Here is an 18323-nt window from a genome sequence, read left to right as displayed (position 1 = left end):
CGTATTCATCCATTGTTTGACACTGGAATCTTGTCGTCATCCTCGTTCACGTTCTCGACCCACGTCTCATCGAGATCTTCGTCCAAATCAGCATCCAGGTCGTCAATGTCAGGAAATTCGTCGACCTCTTCTACGGCGCTACCCTCTGCTTTCTTTGCCCGCTTTGTCTTGAACATGGCTTTGATCTCCTCCTGGCCATGCACCCTTAGGCTCAATTCTTTCATCATATCAGACCACCTGAGAACGGTATGGCAACTTGGGCACCTTCCCTCAATCGGAATGAATGCGTCTTTATTACCTTCCTCTGCAAGGAACTTTTGCGATAAACACGCCACATGTGACACGGAACGGCAGGCCTCCATAGGACAGATTAGCACCAGCGACTCTTCTGGATTTAAGTTGTTCTTGCAAACAGCGCAAGCTCTCTTTTGATCGTCTGCAAGCATGCTTCTAGATTTTTCAACGTACGACTTGCAGTCTTCGTATGCAACTGGAATTGCTCGTATGACATCTGGTATGAAATGTGTGCGCATTTCATTTTGTACGTCTGATGCGAGCTTTGGAAGTTCAGCTGGTGTTAGTCTAACTGTGATGTAAGTTGGCAGCTTTGTCTTCATCTTGGAAATGTGTCTTTCCCACTGCGCGAAGACGTCGGGGGCAAAGAAGCGAATGTGTAGGGGCCATCGGCTGAAACTCCCAACCCCCAACAGATGATGCAGATTTTTCAATCGTGCCTCGAGCGACATTGGTGGCCGGGGTCTCTTGGCGGGCGACGCATTCTTTTTGCCCTTGTACAACTCGTCTCGTCTTGCGTCGCGTACATCTCGCTCGATGTGGCGAGTCGCGTGCGTGTTTTGCCACGCCCACTCGAACTGCAGGGCGGCCGACTTGGAAGGGAACCCTGTGACGATGCAAGTCATCTCCCATGGCCGCTTGCCTTGCATTGAGGTTCGCTTTGCGCCGCCCTTGGTAGATCCATTGTGCTGGCCCAGGCGACGTGCCGGATTAGGCGTGCTGCCAATGTAAAAGGCCTTGCGGTTCTTGGAGCGAAGCAGATAGCAGCAGTAGAAAGCCGGGATAGGTCGACTCTCTGCTTTGATAGGACTGGCCATTGGACGGCCTGGTAAAGGACGTGAGGTTGAGGCAGAGTGTTGTTGTCGATGGCATCTAGAAGCGGCAACGGCCAGTTAGGGCTGACGGGATGGTGCAGATGGGCAGCGCTGTGATTGGTGGGGCCGGGGTGGTTCCCGATGCGACAACCTTGCGCTCGGCCTTCTTACCTGTAGTACCCATGGATCCCACGACTGTCTGTTGCAGAAACGAGATCCTTGATGACAGCCAGTCTTGTGTCCGACACGGCTAATGAATTGAATCAGTATGGACTGACGAGGCTTTGTAGTCTGGGTCGGCAGTCTTGAAATGGGCAGCGATGCAGCCAGCACTTTGCACGTGCCGACTGGGACATGTTATACAATGAATCTGCCCAGCCATTGAACAGGCGTCCAGACAGGGGTGTGTGTGCGCGAGCATAGGGTGTAGGAGCCGTCATGCCGTGGCCAGATGGGGGGCGTGTAGGAGGTCTGATACCACCCACCATGACTACCGTGACCGCGCCCTTTTGATACCCTTCAAATGGACACCAGTGCCATGGATGAGCCAGCCTCAAAAACACGGGGTAGCATGGCGCAGGCACCATTGGGATTTCGCACACGCGACCGATGATTGCGCACCGCCGGAATAAGCGTCGATGGATTTGAGTTCGGTACCTTGGGTGTGATAGTGCATCCGCCGCTAGCGAGGCATAGTAGGGAACCTCTCGCACCTTTCAGCGGCCCCATCCATCCTCCTCATACCTCGCCGCTCCCACGAGACCGCGCCACACATACGTACCTGTCCACACCCACGTTCGTCGCCAATACCCAGCCCTGCCATCTTCCGGGCGTGTCATTCTACATAATATCAGTGAACTCTACGGCCCGACTTGGGTCAAAAGCGGTCGCTTGCCGCTCCAGAGCCTCCATGACTGCAGATATATCCCCTCGATAGCGCCCACCACCACCGACAGACTCAATCCCGACTGCCATCGCCTTACCAAGAATTACCCCCTTCATCGTCGCGAGGTCGCAGATAATCCCTACCACTTGTCCCGCCAGGTGCAACGAGTAGGGAAAGGGCCATGGTCGACTTTATACCCCAAGCCGGGCCTCCCACAGGCGCTACAATGACTACCTTTCGAGTCGCCACTGACAATGGAGCGTCGGACGGAGCCCCTGGAGCATCAAAATCAAAAACGAGCGGCGGCGCGACACCTGCCACGAACGGCGCGCAACCGAATGGGGCAGGCACCATCCCTTTGAGCGCGCGCAAGGCAGCACCACTCGATCTCGCCACGGTAGAGCGCAGAGGGCATGGAGCGCCAAACAACCTGCCGCCCAAACAGAACCGTCTCTTCGGCCTGCGCGAGGCTCCTACCTATCGACCGACCACTGAGCAGTTCAAGGACCCTGTCAAGTACATCCAGAGCATCCGCGAAGAGGCGCAGAAGTACGGCATTGTCAAGATTGTTCCGCCGGACAGCTGGAACCCTGGTTTTGCCATTGATACAGAGGTGAGTGCACGCGCCATACCCGACTGCGCCTGTGCCCATCTTCACTGCTATTAAAATGAATTACTTTGAGCTAAACTGATGCGGAACAGCGCTTCCATTTTCGCACGCGACGCCAGGAGCTGAATTCTGTCGAGGGGGGTATGTACCAGTCAAACTTTGCCTTGTTAACCCGAGTCTGATCAGGGCTAGGTACACGTGCCAATCTGAATTATCTGGATCAGCTCGCCAAATTTCACAAGCAGCATGGCCACAGTCTCACGCGCTTCCCAAGCGTGGACAAACGGCCATTGGACCTTTACAAACTCAAAAAGGCCGTCGAGAAGAGGGGTGGCTTTGAACGTGTCTGCAAGCAGAAGAAATGGGCTGAAATAGGACGCGACCTCGGCTACAGCGGCAAGATAATGTCTTCGCTGTCTACATCCCTCAAAAACTCGTACCAAAAATGGCTGCACCCGTACGAAGAGTACCTACGGTTGGTGAAACCTGGTGTGCAGCAGATGCTGGAATACGAGCACGGCGGACCGTTTACACCCTCACCAGCACATTCGCCTGTGAAGAAATCGCTACAGGGCACGCCTGCAGCCAATGCCACCGAGTCGCCCGCTATGAAGGCTTCAGCAGCTCTCAACGCGACTCTGCACAATGAATCAGCTCCAACCCCGCCGCCCGAGCTCCCAAAGCCCGCCATGCAGTCGGGCTTTACACCAGTAAATTCCGGCGGCTTTACAGCGGTTAACGCGCATCCACCACCTAAGCCAACTACGCAGCCCTCCACTCCAAGTTCCTTTGCTGCAGTAAACGCACCAAGCAGTATGCATCGAGATGTGCTGGAGTCGCGCACTTCTACGCCGTTGCGCAACGTTGGCAGCCCAATGTTGTCAGCTGACAACACCCCTGATTTACGGCCATCTGGTATTGGCTCGACGCCATTGTCCAATGGACATCAATTCAACCAGCTGAAGCGCACTCTATCCCAAGATGCAGATAGCAGTGCAAATGACGATGCAGATGAGGCAAATGGCAGGCGCAGTAAACGCCTGAAGAAAGATGCTGCCCCCACTGTGGCCGGCTCTCACATGACTCAGCCTCGCCAATCCACGCCAGGCCGATCGTTCCCTCGTGTGCGCGCCGCCGATGAGCGCCCCGGTGATCGTTGCGAAAATTGCGGTACCGATAATGACCCCTCAAACATCTTGTTATGTGACAGTTGCGACTCTGGCTATCATGGCTACTGTTTAGATCCTCCAATCAAAGGCATTCCTGCCTACGACTGGCACTGCCCACGCTGTCTGGTAGGCACAGGCGAATTTGGTTTCGAAGAAGGGGGCATATACTCGCTCAAGCAGTTCCAGGAGAAAGCGCATCAGTTCAAGCAGGGCCATTTTGCTACCAAAATGCCCTTTGATCCAGTCACTAACGCACCAAAGCCGGTCACAGAAGACGATGTTGAACGCGAGTTCTGGCATTCAGTTGCGAACGTGACAGAGACTGTTGAAGTAGAATATGGAGCAGACATTCACTCTACGACTCACGGCAGCGGATTTCCAACCATTGAAAAGAATCCACGAGACCCCTACTCTACGGACCCGTGGAACTTGACTGTTTTGCCGTATGCGCCAGATTCGCTGTTCCGCCATATCAAGTCCGATATTTCAGGGATGACAGTGCCTTGGTTGTATGTGGGAATGGTTTTCTCAACTTTCTGTTGGCATGCCGAGGATCACTATACGTACTCTGCAAACTACCAACACTTTGGAGCTACCAAGACCTGGTACGGCGTGCCAGCCGAGGATACCGACAAGTTTGAGCAAGCTATGCGTGAAGCAGTACCAGAACTGTTTGAAAGCCAGCCCGATCTCTTGTTTCAACTCGTGACGCTTCTCACTCCCGAGCAACTATTGAAAGCGGGAGTCAAGGTTTATGCAATTGACCAACGTGCTGGCGAGTTTGTGATAACCTTCCCCGAAGCTTACCATGCTGGATTTAACCATGGTTTCAATCTCAACGAGGCGGTGAATTTTGCGCCAAGCGATTGGGAGCCATTTGGGGAGCATGGGGTGCAGCGTCTCCAGGACTACCGACGCCAACCGTGTTTCTCTCATGATGAGTTACTACTAGCCGCGGCCTCACGCAAGGATACGACCATCAAGACGGCCAAGTGGCTTGGTCCTGCTATGCAGCGGATGCGCGATCGGGAAACGCGCTTGCGGAGAGAATTTCTCGAAAAACATAAAGCTGCTAAAGCGCACACTTGCAAGGTTGACGGCAAGAGTAACGCGGACGCGCCCTGTGAACTTGACTTCATCATCGATGATGCTGACGTGCACGAGGATGAACTAATATGTGCTTTCTGCAAGTGTTACGGCTATTTGTCTCGTTTCTATTGCCGCAACACGAAGAAGGTCTTGTGTCTACAGCATGCTGGGTGGTTTGAGTGTTGTTCGGATCTTCCAGAGGCCGATCGTTACTCCGGAGCCAAGGGCCAGCATATGCTTATATATCGCATGCAAGAGGATGCTCTGACGACGCTGGTTGAGAAGATCGTGGACAAGGCAAGCACACCCGAAGTCTGGGAGTCCAAGATGGAGAGCCTTCTTGCTGAGGGGCCACGACCGCAGCTAAAGTCTCTGCGTACACTTTTGCACGAAGGAGAGAAGATTGACTGGGAGCTGAACGGTCTTCAAGATCTAAAAGACTTTGTCGAAAAGTGTCAAGAAGTAGCTGACGAAGCGGTTCTGTACACGACTAGAAAGCTGCAGGCTCGCCGCAAAGCCGAACGTCCCGGTAGGGGAAGACCCAGCAAGTCGGCCATTGCAGAGGCGGATGAGAAAGAACGCGAGTACCGCAACGTTGAGAACATTCAGAAACTTCTTAACCAGGCAAAGGACTTGGGATTCGACAGCCCAGAGATCACCACACTCCGAGAACGCGCAGAAAGTATCGTGGAATACCAGAACAAAGCACGAACTGCCTTGCGCGACCGGCCTGCTGAGCAGAGCATCGCACGACTTGACGAGCTTCTCGAAGAAGGCAAGGGCTTCAATGTCGACCTGCCTGAGCTTGAATCGCTTGAAAAGGTTGTACAACAACTTAGATGGCTACAAGATGCACAGGATTTCAGAGTCAAGCCGGCACCTACCCTCCAGGAAGTTAGTGATCTCATCAAAAGCGGAATCGAAGTTGGCATGCCCGAACACCATCCCGACCTTCAGTTCCTACAAGACAAACGCACGCAAGGCGAGTTCTGGGAGAAGAAAGCGAAAGAGCTTATGGAAGTGGAGCATGTGCACTATCAACAACTCGACGCTTTCTCCAAGCAAGCGACCAACTTGCCGGTGACACCGGAGACACGAGCGGCTATGGATGCAATTCTCAAGAAGCAGCGGGACGCACAGGAGCTCATCATGTCTTTGTATGAGCGAAGCAAGAATCCAGACTTCACCCAGCGACCTCGATATATGGAAGTTCGCAATGCCATGGAGGGGCTCAACGCACTGAACTGCAAGCCAGCTGGGACCAGCGATCTCGAGAAAGAACAAAAGCGCCATGAAGACTGGATGCGACGAGGCAAGAAACTTTTTGGCAAAGCCAATGCGCCACTTCACATTCTACATGCGCATATGAAACAAGTAGACGAGCGCAATCGGGCTTGTTTCGACCTTTCTGACCAGCCTCGGATGCCTGTGGAACCTGCTTCGCGCGAACAGAGCCCAGCAGATGGAGAAGAGGTGGATGGTTCCGGGTCGAGCCGCGACGTCTTTTGCATCTGCCGCAAACCCGAAGCTGGTATGATGATTGAATGCGAATTGTGTCACGAATGGTGAGTTTACCAAATAATGCTCTTGAAAAATGTTCACTAACAAGAACAGGTACCATGGCAAGTGCCTGAAGATTGCACGCGGAAAGGTCAAGGAGGATGACAAGTACACATGCCCAATCTGTGACTACCGCGTAAAGATTCCGCGTGATGCAACCCGACCGAAACTCGAAGACTTGCAACTATGGCAGGACGAGCTTCAAGGACTGCCATTCCAGCCAGAGGAGGAGGAGACACTCGAGTCGCTCATTGAGCATGGCACCAAATTCCGCGATTACGTGGCGCGATATATAAATCCCATGATGTCAAGCCCCGATGAGCTTACTACACAGCGATTCTATCTGCGGAAACTTGAGGGCGCCGAAATTCTCCTCGCGAATGAGATCAACTTCTTCCGCCAAGAGCTGCATAGATGGGCACCCGTTGCACCAACACCGCCACCGATCCTACAAGTATCTCTCTCGACGCGGAAGCCTCGGCCGACAAAGCAGCAAAAGCTGATGAACCAATTGGGGATAACTAATCCAGAGGATCTTCCACAGCACTTGAGGACCAAGGCGCATCAGTTCAAACGCAAGGAAGGGGACGTCACCAAACCCTCGAGTCCACCACCAGGATCTGGCGAACAGTCGCACACGCCACCCGGAGAACCTCGCCAAAGCCAAGGCGACAGTGAGTACTTTAACCCGGCTACTACGTCGGCATACAACAACTCTCCAACGTTTGCTACGACGGCCCCTCTCAGCTTTGGTGGAGGCTCTTCTATCGCACCAATCGATCCAGGTCTTTTTGAGAGCTCAGGGCCAGCAGGTCCGACTAGTCCGATGCAAGATCCATTCAAGAGCTCGGTCAGTGGGCACGAGATGTTTGGTGAAGCGATGGAGATGGGCGGTGGCCAGGCCGAGGAAGCCTTGGCCGTCACTGAAGGCAATAACTACGAGGACTAGCATTCCGTTGACCACGATGTTGCTTCACCTGGCGCAGGGCGTAATTTCTTTCACGCATAATAGGGTGGCGTTTCGGCATTTCTTATCTCAGCCGCTGTACACTAAGGGTTTGTTACTGTTTTCGCATTCTTCCACGATGGCATTCCCTGCTTAAGCGAAATTTTCTTTATTTGTTCATGGATATACATGGGATATTGTAGGTGGATTTTCGGGCTGCTGTTCTGTTCGGCTGGCGATGCTTGTTGCATGCAGATGAGGTGTTGAGGGGGTTACGACAGAGCCATGCGACCAACATACCCACAAAAGGTGCGCAGTAGACTAGTCGTTGTTGTTTACATTTACTCTTCATCGATAACGAAGAATTGATAATCACTATGCTAAAAATCGAGCGCTATGCGGTGCAAGTTGATGGGTGGGTGCAGGCGAAGTGATGATGCGGGGATCTCGGAGGTTTGCATGGTAGCGCAACCAAACTACTGACAAAGGGCCCGTGCACGACATTTCTGATGGCGGTCCTGGTGCCATCAGCATCATTCCTGACCTCGGACGACACACTGCAATGCTGCCAAGTAGAGGGCTGCGGCCTGCCCAAATTGCGCCCTTGGCCTCGCGACAATCAGCAATACTTAGATCGACAGCTACAAGGAAGGTGCGCACACCCAATGGTCCAATTGCTCGCTTCGTCCCATCTGCCCGCCCGCGTCCTGCCTAGCGAAGCCACACGACTTCGCACCCACGACTACTCTTTTGTCACCACTTGAGATGCATTTTTGACGAGCTTCTCCTTTAGAGATACTGACTGTAGCAGTTCTCATCGCTTCCCCGTACAGCTGGCCTCGCTTCACAGTCATGTCGAACAAGCCCGCTCCAATCTGCACAGTGGAGGAAGGGTGCAGCCGGCACTCATAATGTCATGCTGAGTGCTTCGTCTGTCCGATATGCTTCATGGTACGCGCCTTGGAGCTGGGGTAGTTCCGTCAAGCCTGCCGACGCCAGCTCCGCTCTGCCCTCGAATCAAGTCCCAATTGCCGAATTCTCCCACCGTCATACGACCGAGTTTGCAAAGCATGCAGAACCTGCCGTGAACACAGCCACTCCCGAACTTGCGCCTGCAACAATTGAGAAACCCGCTGTCGTGGATGGAGTGTCGAGCTCAGCCAATACGGTTGCAGAGAATGCTTCTATTATTGGCGAATCCAAGACGCTTGACAATGTGCTTGAGAGCGATCCGATCAAAGACACACTCCCCACTGCCGAAATCGATCCCACTCGCCTTATTGACCATGCTGGACAATTGAAGGAACTAGGTTTAGACTACGGCTGGGGAATGACTACACTTTTTGAAAAGTGCATCGAGACTATTTACCTGCAGTCAGGTTTTGGCTGGGCCGGATCCATTCTGATCGCCGGTGTAGTAGTGCGTGGAGCAACCTTCTTCTTCCAGGCTCTTAGCTCAGATAAGATGGCAGCCATGGCCGCTCTGACACCTGTGACAAAGCCTCTACAGGACAAGATGGAGGCTGCCATTGCGCGGGGTGATAAGCAACAGGCGGATCTGTACAGGATGCAACAGGCCGAAATTATGAGACCGTACGTCGGAGGTATGGCTTCCATGGGAGGTTTCATGTTCATGCAAGCCTGGATTGGATTCTCGGCTTTCAGATTTCTGAGAGCCATGGGTGAGCTGCCTGTGCCTGGCATGGAACAAGATGGTTTCTTGTGGTTTACTGATTTGACTTCGCGTGACCCATACTTTCTTTTACCGGCTGCGACAACGGCCGTCATGTACACTGTCTTCAAGGTATGTCTATCTCCAGAGGTACGACGAACGGAGAACTAACCTGTTTTCACAGAATGGAGGCGAGGTCGGTGTACAAAACGACGTTGGCCAGGCTGCACAACGCCAAAAGTTATTTACTGGTCTTGCAGTGGTGCTTGGTCTGGTGACTGCTTTCCAAGCCGCAGCTCTGCAACTTTACTTCCTTGTGTCTGGTATCATGGGTGGTCTCACTGGTTGGATGCTGCGCCAAAACGGCTTCCGGCGCATGATTGGTATCCGCACCCTACCGAGCAAAAAGAGCAACGAGCTCTACACCAAGGTTGCACAAGGCGAGCTGAAGTTGAACGACATCAAGGGACCTGACGGCAGGATCCGCTACCAGCCGCCCACTCCCATCCGCAAGGCCCCCGCCAACCGCCGTCAAATCTCTGGCATCAACATCAAGCCCGGCGTGGCTATCCCTGCGCATCTCCAGGCTGAGGCGCCCAAGGTGGACCGTACCCGTCCCGACCGCGATGTTGATTTCGAGGAGGGTGCAGCGGGCAAGCCGATGATGGAGAAGCTGGATTACTACAGGAGGAACTACCGACTCAGCTACATGTGGCGTAGGTTCAACGACAGCGCCGAAGCATGGACGAGGAAGATGGGTTATGGGGGTAAGAAGATGACTGCTGAGGAGGCCAAGAGAAAGAGGAAGGCCGAGGAGTATGAGATTGAGCGTCGACGAAGATTTGAAAACAGGTCGTAAGGAAGTGTGAGGTTGTGTGGGGCAGAGAGTGACTGTATGATACGGCTGAACTTGAGACCTGTGTTCTCAACGTAACAGACACAAGGTAGAAAAGTTCATTAAGGGAGAAGGTTAGGAAATGCCACATTGTAGTATAGTGGTGTCTTTGTACAGATATTGGAATGCATGTATGCTCCTGAATGACACATTTTTCTCTCTTCTTCTAAACGTAACGCCGACATTGCAATCGACTCGTGGGTATGTATATCTGTATGCACACTGCCTTCACCCTTAAAATCATCCATCTGGCCTACGTCTTACTCCAGCGAAGTGTACATGTCGAGTTCCTGCCCATTTCGCCGCCTTCGCTCGACAGGATCCGCGCGCATCTCTACACCCGGACCTACGCGCCGACCAGTCGCAGAACCCAATCGGTGACTTGGAAATATCTGTAACTCACACATTAGCCATTGTCTTTCCCCCTCTAAACCCCCTTCAAGTCACAAAAAAAAGGAAAGAAGAAGGGAGGTGAGATAACTACGTACCTTGGTACCCGACCACCCCAACCGATACGCCGCCTCATTCGCCACCAACTCGCCAAACCCCAGCATCAATCCATTTACAAACGGCAGTAGCAAGTTAATCGCCGCGCCGCGCAGCAGGCCCCAGAGCGTGGGCGGCTTGTACAAGATCAAGGGGGAGGAGCTGGATGAGGCCGAGGCGGGCGAGGGCGAGAGATCGGGGTTTGCGTCGTAGGTTTCGCTGTCTGAAGGGATGGTTATGCCGGATTCGGTGAGGGTGTTTGGAGCGGGGGATGGGGAGGTCATTGTTGTTTGCGACGTTGTTGTGGTGGTGGTGGTGAGGAGGAGAGGTGGATGGGTGGTAGGTGATGGGAGTAGTTGGAGGTTTGAGCCCCACGCGGAGGTGGGTGCGGAGATTGGTGGTGGGTTGGTCCTATGGGAGGACTGGATGGCTGGAGGTTTTGTAGGGGGATTTTGTGTATGGAATTGAGTGAGGGAGGTGGTTTGGGATGCTTGTGCAGGGTGGATTGGTGCTGTGTTAGGGCAGGCCGAGGTGCGATGGAGTTGGGGTGGTGTTGGTGAGGCTCAATTCAACGTCGGTCTTGGCATTGGATCCCATGTTGGAGCGGTTACTGAGACTTGAAAGCTTTGTTGGAATAAACTGCTTAGTTGGATTGTGATTACTGTAGACGCTCAATTCCGAGGACAGATTTAATTCTATTATATTACTTTGACTAGTTTGTTTGCTGCAGCTTCTCATTCAACGCGCAAAAGTCCGAGCGACGTCACCAATTGCGGCCTCAGAACGAACGCCGTGGGATACATAGACCCCACCCGGTAGCTACAGTACGGTACATTGGCAACACTCCCGAGCTTGCATCAACAACACGGCGTATCTTCCCAAGTCAGCACTTGGCAAACTGTAATGTCTGAAGCTGCTACCGACCGAGACGCCCAGGTTGCGCAGCTCGCTAGCTTGACTGGTCTGGACGCTGCTACGGTATGTGGAAGCTCATCGAAGCTATTGGACCTGCTCACCAACACGCGCAACAGGCAGAACGCTACCTAAACGCTGCCAACGGAGACCTCACTCTTGCAGCCTCGCTATTCTTCGACCAAACCGCCGAACAACAAGAAGCCGATTCCGAGCCCGACGTCGACATGGCCGGTGACGACGATTCCACGAACAACCCCAGCCAGAACCCGCCTCCTACCTCGGGTGGCGGACGTACGCTCGGGGGTGATTATGTTCCCTCTTCTACACCGGCAGCTTCATCTTCTTCTTCATCGCAGCGACCTGCTGGCCGCGGACAGCCGGGACAGCGGGGTGTGGCGGGCGCGAGGACCTTGAGGGACTTGCAGTCATCTGGTGGCGGCCCCGGACATGCTCACGATGATGACGATGACGACCATAGCCCTGAGGACGACAGCCAGGACTTCTTTGCCGGTGGTGAGAAGTCTGGCCTCGCTGTGCAAAACCCTAACCAGTCGAACCCACGCGATCAGATCAACAACATCCTGAAGAGGGCGCGACAGTAAGTTGGAGTTCAGTTACTCGTACAGAGCACGGTAGCTAACAGACACAGAAATGCTCCTCGGCCAGGTGGTGACGACGAGCAGCCAGCCAGCTCGCACTTCCGTGGTGCAGGCACAACGCTGGGTGGCGACGATGCTCCCTCGCGTATCATCCCAGACCCCAACGCGAACATGCCTGCACCGCCCCCGCGTGCCCACCGCGAACTCCACCTTTGGCGCGATGGCTTCTCTGTCGACGACGGCGACCTGTTTCGCTACGATGACCCGGCAAACGCACGCACTCTGGAGATGATCAACACCGGTCACGCCCCGCTGCATATCCTGAATGTAGAGCACGGACAAGAGGTGGATGTCGAGGTACACGCGCACAAGGACGAGGACTACAAGAAGCCAAAGAAGAAGTACGTTCCCTTCTCAGGCAGTGGAAACCGGCTGGGTAGCCCCACACCTGGCTCGAGTTCAACGGCTGCTACCACGCCGGCTGCAGGCTCTAGTAGTACAGGAGCCTCGACGTCCGGGGGCTCTGCGCAACCTAGCGTCGAGGTAGACTCGTCGATACCTACACTCACACTACAGGTCCGTCTTGGGGACGGTACACGATTGACATCGCGGTTCAACACTACACACACTATTGGCGACGTCTATGACTTTGTGACCAGGGCCAGCACGGCTAGTCAAGGCCGGGAATGGGCGCTCATGACGACATTTCCCAGTAAGGAACTGACGGACAAGGGCCAGGTGCTGGGTGACATTGCAGAGTTCAAGCGCGGAGGGGTTGTTGTGCAGAAGTGGAAGTGAAGAATGGTACGGTACGCCGGTGTGTGGTTGAGTGAGGGTTGAGATTGCAATACCACCGGCTATGGAGGAAGAATGCAGATGCATGTGCAAGCACAGTGGGTGCAAGAGTTGTGTTTGCTGAGTAGCACGTACTATGATGACGATGATTATGAGCTGCATGATGATAGCCGAATTGGGGCCGCGTGGTGGCTAAACGGTTGAGAGAATCGGGCAGAGTGTAGTCGGCGCGATGGCGCAATTGCCCGAATAGTATCCATGGAAACATGGCCAAAATCTTAATGTGACATGATGCACAAACTTGGACAGTCAGTCAACACTCAACGGGCACATATTGGGACAGACATGGTGGAGTGCAGCTGCTTTGTGCCATGGTGGTTTGTTGGCGGAAAATGGGTTATTGGTGTGATGCGGTGAGACTTTGGCATGGGGCGTTGTACGAGGGCCGAAAGGAAGATTCTTCCAACCGCCATCGGCTCTGTCTCTGTCTCTCCATCGTTCTCTTTCTCATGCTGGACCGACTGGAGGAGGGGCACCTTGTGGGGGGGAGGGGAAACTTGCATACATTCACCGAATAGATACGTACGTACATTGACAGCTACATATCCGTGCATCGGCTGAATAAGTCAAACCACGACAGAACGCGTGTGGGGACAGTGGGCAGTATAGGCGCTTGCCTGCTGGTCATCTTTGCCTCTTATCTTAAATTATGCCGCCTACCAAGACGCCTGCCCAGCCGCACAATTTGCGGCAGCACGCCCCCCGCCCGCTCGCGGCTGCGTGTGATTTGTGAAGGGAGAAAAGACCATTTTTTGAGTAGATGAGCCGGGGCGCATGGTGCGACGGCTCTTCCGCTCGGGAGGTTTTGCGAAACACGCAAGCATCGCCAACGTCGACGACCTGCGACCACTCGAGGGCGGCAGAAAGGTGTCCCAGTCCCGTTAACTTGGCGATCGCTATTTGCGTAACGCGTCAGCACTCTGCTCCAACGCCCGGCCGCACGGGGCGGGAGGCGGCACAGGGCATGGGGGTTCAGTGTCAAAACCCATGGAGAGACCCAGATCGACGAGCCTCTGGCCGCGTACTGCTGTTTGAGAGTGATGGACACCTCGCGGTGATGCTACTAGCAATCTCATACCCTGTCGACTCGCTGCCCCCGACCCATGTCCCCCCATTTCGACTTGTCGACGCCTCGTCTCGTCCGACCTTCACCTTTTGGCTCTTCTCTTTCTTTTTTCCTCTTCTCGTCCCATCCTTTCTCTCCATCTGCTTCTCTTAGTCGCTCCTTGCATCCATCGGCGCCATTTGCGGTCCCATACCTACACGCGGCAGCGACCAACATCAACTGATAGCCAGCCAGGTCGACTATTATAGCTCCGGCCCTCTTGGCCCCAAAGCGCCGCCACCACCGCCCCGCCTGCTCTTTCCTTGCCCTCTACTACTTATCTATATACGCCATAGCTCAGGAGCTTCCCTTCCCACTTCCCAAGTACCGCTGCAATCGCACAACACCCACTCTCTTTCAATCGCCACTCACTCGTTGCGCCACTACCCTCACGCCCCAAAGAGCAATGCTGTCTATTTACTGCCGCTAAAAAGCTTACTTACGACCAACCCTCTTTCTACACCCTAGCTGCGATCAGCGCAGTTCGCTAGCACCTACCCAGCACTAAGACGATACGAATACGAACAACATCGACATCATGTTTTTCCGATCTCCCCGCAGATTTGCCATATTTTCCTTTGTAACGCTGCTCTTCGTATGCGTCGTACTGCGCCAGAGCCCATGGGCCCAGGAAAAAGTGTACGAGAGGATACCACTGTACAACTTGGAAAGACAGCAATCAGAGCAAGAATTGTTGCACGAATCTCACGAACCCCAAGCCCCTCTTGAAGATGCATGGCAACATGCGCTTCCCATGCCTGGTGCAACCCCCAGCCCGGCAAAGGTCCTTCCACCTCCCATGGAGTCTTCACGTGAGAAGAAGCCCGAGTCCAAGACTGCCAAAGCTCACCCTCCATGGAAGACTGCGCCATCAAGAACTGGCTCTTTTATTCCTCCTACCCCGCGACCGACCAACATGAAGGAGTACGTCAAGAAGATGCTCAAATGGCCCCGACCGAGCTGGGACGGACATTGGCCCCCATTCAGCGACTACATTGACAAGGCGTACGATCCCAATCGCTGGGAGCATTTTGATATGTAAGTAGCAGTTTTTTTTGTATGATTGAAGCAGCTGATTTCTAACCTTTTTTTAATAGGGACTACCGCATTTACGAGGCAGGACACGACAAGCTCAACGAGACAGCTGCGGCTGATCCAGTGGCCTACAAGCCGTTCCCCAAGTACAACACTCCCGAGTGGAAGAAGAAATGGCATGGCGAGCACGTGGCTTGCCTGGGTCCCCGAGGTATCCCACTAAACATTAGTACCGATGACGAAGTTCAAGTGTACCGTGGACTCCCAGAAGACTTTCCTCCAGTGTATGCAGGTGGTTATGATGTCATTGGCCTGGACGAGGATGTTTGCTTCGACCGCTACTCGCGATACGGCCCGTACGGATACGGCGATGATGAGTTCCCAGAGGTTGTCAAAGACTGGAAAGCCCCCAAGTTGGTACCTGATTGGTCTGAGGTCAATTGGGGCGAGCTGCAGGCCGATTGCTTGGAGCGCAACAAGGAGCGATACCGACCCGGCGCGAGAGCTGAAATCGTAAAGATACCTAGCACAGCTTTGCCTGAGCCCGCTTCTGCTTCTGCCGCTTTTGCGATCCCAACGGATACCAGCAGGAGCAACCTCGAGGTTAGAAATCAGCCGGAGAAGAAGTACCATCACCGCACCGCTGTTCTCATCCGTGCTTGGACCGGTTACAAGTATGAAGAGAACGACATTACTGCGATCCGCGCAATGGTATCCGAGCTTTCTCTCCAGTCTGGTGGAGAATACCAGGTCTACCTCTATGTCCACGTCAAGGATAGGAATCTTCGAATTTTCGATGACCAGGACGAATATGACCGTGTACTTAAAGAGAACGTGCCAGAGGAGCTTCAAGATATGACAATCCTATGGTCAGAGTCCATCTTTCCGCAGTGGTATCCAAAGGTTATGGATTGGCAGGTCTATTGGCAACAATTCATGTGCCTTCAATGGTTCAGTCTTGCCCACCCCGAATTTGACTACATCTGGAACTGGGAGACAGACGCAAGATACACCGGACACCACTACCACTTTTTTGAGAAGATTAGCGAGTTTGCCGACAAGCAGCCCAGGAAGCTTTTGTGGGAGCGCAACAAGCGATACTATATCCCCAGTATCCACGGAGACTACCAGTCATTTGTTGAGAACACGCACAAGGACGTTTTGAATGCATCTGCCAATTCGCTCATCCCACCTCCAGTGTGGGGACCACGACCCTGGGCACGCGCTGATCCTCCACAAAAACCACTCGGACCCACACCACCCACAACAATGGAAGAGGATAACTTTGAGTGGGGTGTTGCCGAGCCTGCGGATTTCATCACTCTGCTTCCCATGTGGGACCCACGCAATACGACATGGTCTTACAAGGATAAGATCTGGAACTACCTCCCGGGTATCAGGCCAATTTTCACTCCCGAAGATGGCCAAGCAGATTGGTTCACACACCCAGACTTTGAGCAGATTGATCGCCGAACATTTATCAACACTGTTGTACGATTCAGCAAGAGAATGCTCCAAGCCATGCACGAGGAAAACCTAGTCGGCCGCAGCATGCAAGCCGAGATGTGGCCCTCAACCGTCGCCCTCCAACACGGCCTCAAAGCTGTCTACGCCCCTCACCCCATCTTCACTGACCGCCACTGGCCAGCCGGCTACACGGAAGCCATTTTCGACACCGCCAACACCGTCGACCCGGACACCGGCGAAGCCCTCGAACCTCGCCAGGGCGCCTGGACCGAAGAAGCAGACTCCCCTTACAACCACGACCGCGAATACAACTTCCAAGGCTGGAGCTGGTACTACGCTTCTCGTTTCCCGCGCAACCTCTACCGCAGATGGCTCAACTGGCCCATGACCAAGCAGAATTGGGGTGAGGAAGAACAGATTGATGGTGGTCCAGGATCTGATGGCGTCCTCGAACAAAAGAGAATGTGCATGCCTGGTATCCTGTTACATCCCGTTAAGCGCATGACTAAAGAGGATCCCAAGCCCTAAGCCTTGACGGGGGGGGAGAATTAAAAAACGGGAATGAAGGAATTGATTAAGCGTGTGTGGTGTTTTTTTTCTTGGGCTAGGTGTAAAGATCACTAGGGAGTTTTGGTTTCCTTTTTTTTGTCGATAAGAACAACAATTTGTTGTCGATTTTTTTTGTTCAAAATGTTTGGTATACCTCTTTTCCTGTTTCGGTTTTGTCGCATGAGCAAAAAAGTGCAGTGTGCGACTTTTTTTTTGGCTGCTGTGGGCCATCCGACCTTGTCTTCGGATCTTTCTCATCTTCTTCTGTTATATATACTTTGATCAGTCGTTTTTCTTTTTTCGAAACACCTTGTTGTCTCGATTGACAACTCTCTTTTTTTTTTGTCTGAGACAAAAATAGGCATTTAGCGGTGCTTTCGTTTCTTCTTTTCTGGGGACGTTTTGTAGAGGTAGTTGAAATGTGAGTGTGTGAGGATCAGGGCTCGCTTTGGCGTTCATCATGTTAAGGTGTAGCATACATAGGTTTGTTAGAGTATGATATCTATGGTTATATTTCACACTCTTGTCTATGACTGTATCTGTGCATCGTTTGCTCTGGTGATGCAATAAGCTACATGAGTAATATGTGAACATTGCAGAGCTACTACTACTACTACTACTACTACTAAGTCCAACTCCACAATCCTCTTCCATCCATGCCATATACATGGGGCATACCTACTTCTGCGAAAGAAAAAAAGAACCTAGATCCAGTCTTTCCCTCTCCCAACTTATTTCTCAGCCCAACTCAACACTTCCCACAATCCTCGGGCTTTACCCAACCCCCTCCATTCCCATCTACCCATACTATCCTGCATGCCAACTTCATCCATATACCTCCTGCATGTACAGCACTCAACAACAACAACCCCCCCAATAACAACCCAGCCTACCACATCACTCTCCAACCCCCCGCCCCTCAACAACCGGACTCTTGCTCTCGCTATCCCACACCTCCCGCTGCACCCCCGCATACGAAAACCCGCAAGACAGAAAAACCTGTACACCCTCCTATTCCATCTCTCCTTTCCTTTTTTTTCTTCTTTCCCCCCGCTGCGAAGGTATCGATTGACGTCATACCGCAGGGCTGTGAACCATGGTTCAATTAACTACTACTACTACTACTACTACTACTGGCACTAGGAATAGGGGGATGCAAAATGCAAGATGTGGGACGATATCCTGCAGTGTCAGACTATTGGATTGAAGTAAGTTATGTGGGGAGTAAGGTTGTGGGGATGGAGCTAAGTAGTTGAGCCAAAATGGGGGGAGGGGGGGTTGGGGGGTGGGTTGGTGGAGGGGGTGCGAAGAAATAGGTCTACAAGGGGGGGGGGGGGGGGGGTTTAACGCTTTTGATGATTTGATACCTTTGTAGG

At 53.2% G+C, this 18323-nt stretch overlaps 6 protein-coding genes across 6 annotated transcripts; 4 read left to right on the top strand and 2 right to left on the bottom strand.

Moving 5' to 3' along the window:
- Nucleotides 1-5: 5 nt before the first annotated feature.
- Nucleotides 6-1112, bottom strand: COCVIDRAFT_93305 (hypothetical protein; the record flags this gene model as incomplete). The annotated part of the gene is made up of 1 exon (XM_014703296.1): nt 6-1112. One exon carries the CDS (start codon nt 1110-1112, stop codon nt 6-8), a length of 1107 nt encoding a protein of 368 aa, XP_014558782.1.
- Nucleotides 1113-2221: 1109 nt separating this feature from the next.
- COCVIDRAFT_24723 (hypothetical protein) lies at nt 2222-7372 on the top strand (the record flags this gene model as incomplete). The annotated part of the gene is made up of 4 exons (XM_014703274.1): nt 2222-2608; nt 2698-2746; nt 2798-6428; nt 6478-7372. 4 exons carry the CDS (start codon nt 2222-2224, stop codon nt 7370-7372), a joined length of 4962 nt encoding a protein of 1653 aa, XP_014558760.1.
- Nucleotides 7373-7931: 559 nt separating this feature from the next.
- Nucleotides 7932-9900, top strand: COCVIDRAFT_93482 (hypothetical protein; the record flags this gene model as incomplete). Its single annotated transcript, XM_014703295.1, has 3 exons — nt 7932-8021; nt 8181-9173; nt 9226-9900. The coding sequence occupies 3 exons, from the start codon at nt 7932-7934 to the stop codon at nt 9898-9900; spliced, it is 1758 nt and encodes a 585-aa protein (XP_014558781.1).
- Nucleotides 9901-10196: 296 nt separating this feature from the next.
- On the bottom strand, nt 10197-10706 carry COCVIDRAFT_93393 (hypothetical protein; the record flags this gene model as incomplete). The annotated part of the gene is made up of 2 exons (XM_014703294.1): nt 10197-10328; nt 10425-10706. 2 exons carry the CDS (start codon nt 10704-10706, stop codon nt 10197-10199), a joined length of 414 nt encoding a protein of 137 aa, XP_014558780.1.
- Nucleotides 10707-11325: 619 nt separating this feature from the next.
- COCVIDRAFT_93338 (hypothetical protein) lies at nt 11326-12734 on the top strand (the record flags this gene model as incomplete). Its single annotated transcript, XM_014703293.1, has 3 exons — nt 11326-11400; nt 11454-11935; nt 11987-12734. The coding sequence occupies 3 exons, from the start codon at nt 11326-11328 to the stop codon at nt 12732-12734; spliced, it is 1305 nt and encodes a 434-aa protein (XP_014558779.1).
- Nucleotides 12735-14434: 1700 nt separating this feature from the next.
- On the top strand, nt 14435-16926 carry COCVIDRAFT_14105 (hypothetical protein; the record flags this gene model as incomplete). Its single annotated transcript, XM_014703258.1, has 2 exons — nt 14435-14934; nt 14994-16926. The coding sequence occupies 2 exons, from the start codon at nt 14435-14437 to the stop codon at nt 16924-16926; spliced, it is 2433 nt and encodes an 810-aa protein (XP_014558744.1).
- Nucleotides 16927-18323: the final 1397 nt, after the last annotated feature.

The sequence above is a fragment of the Bipolaris victoriae genome (assembly GCF_000527765.1).
Source record: "Bipolaris victoriae FI3 unplaced genomic scaffold scaffold_23, whole genome shotgun sequence".
In the NCBI taxonomy this organism is placed as follows: Eukaryota; Fungi; Ascomycota; class Dothideomycetes; order Pleosporales; family Pleosporaceae; genus Bipolaris; species Bipolaris victoriae.
The sequence above is the reverse complement of the archived record's forward strand: the minus strand, read 5'-3'. Positions and strand labels throughout refer to the sequence as shown.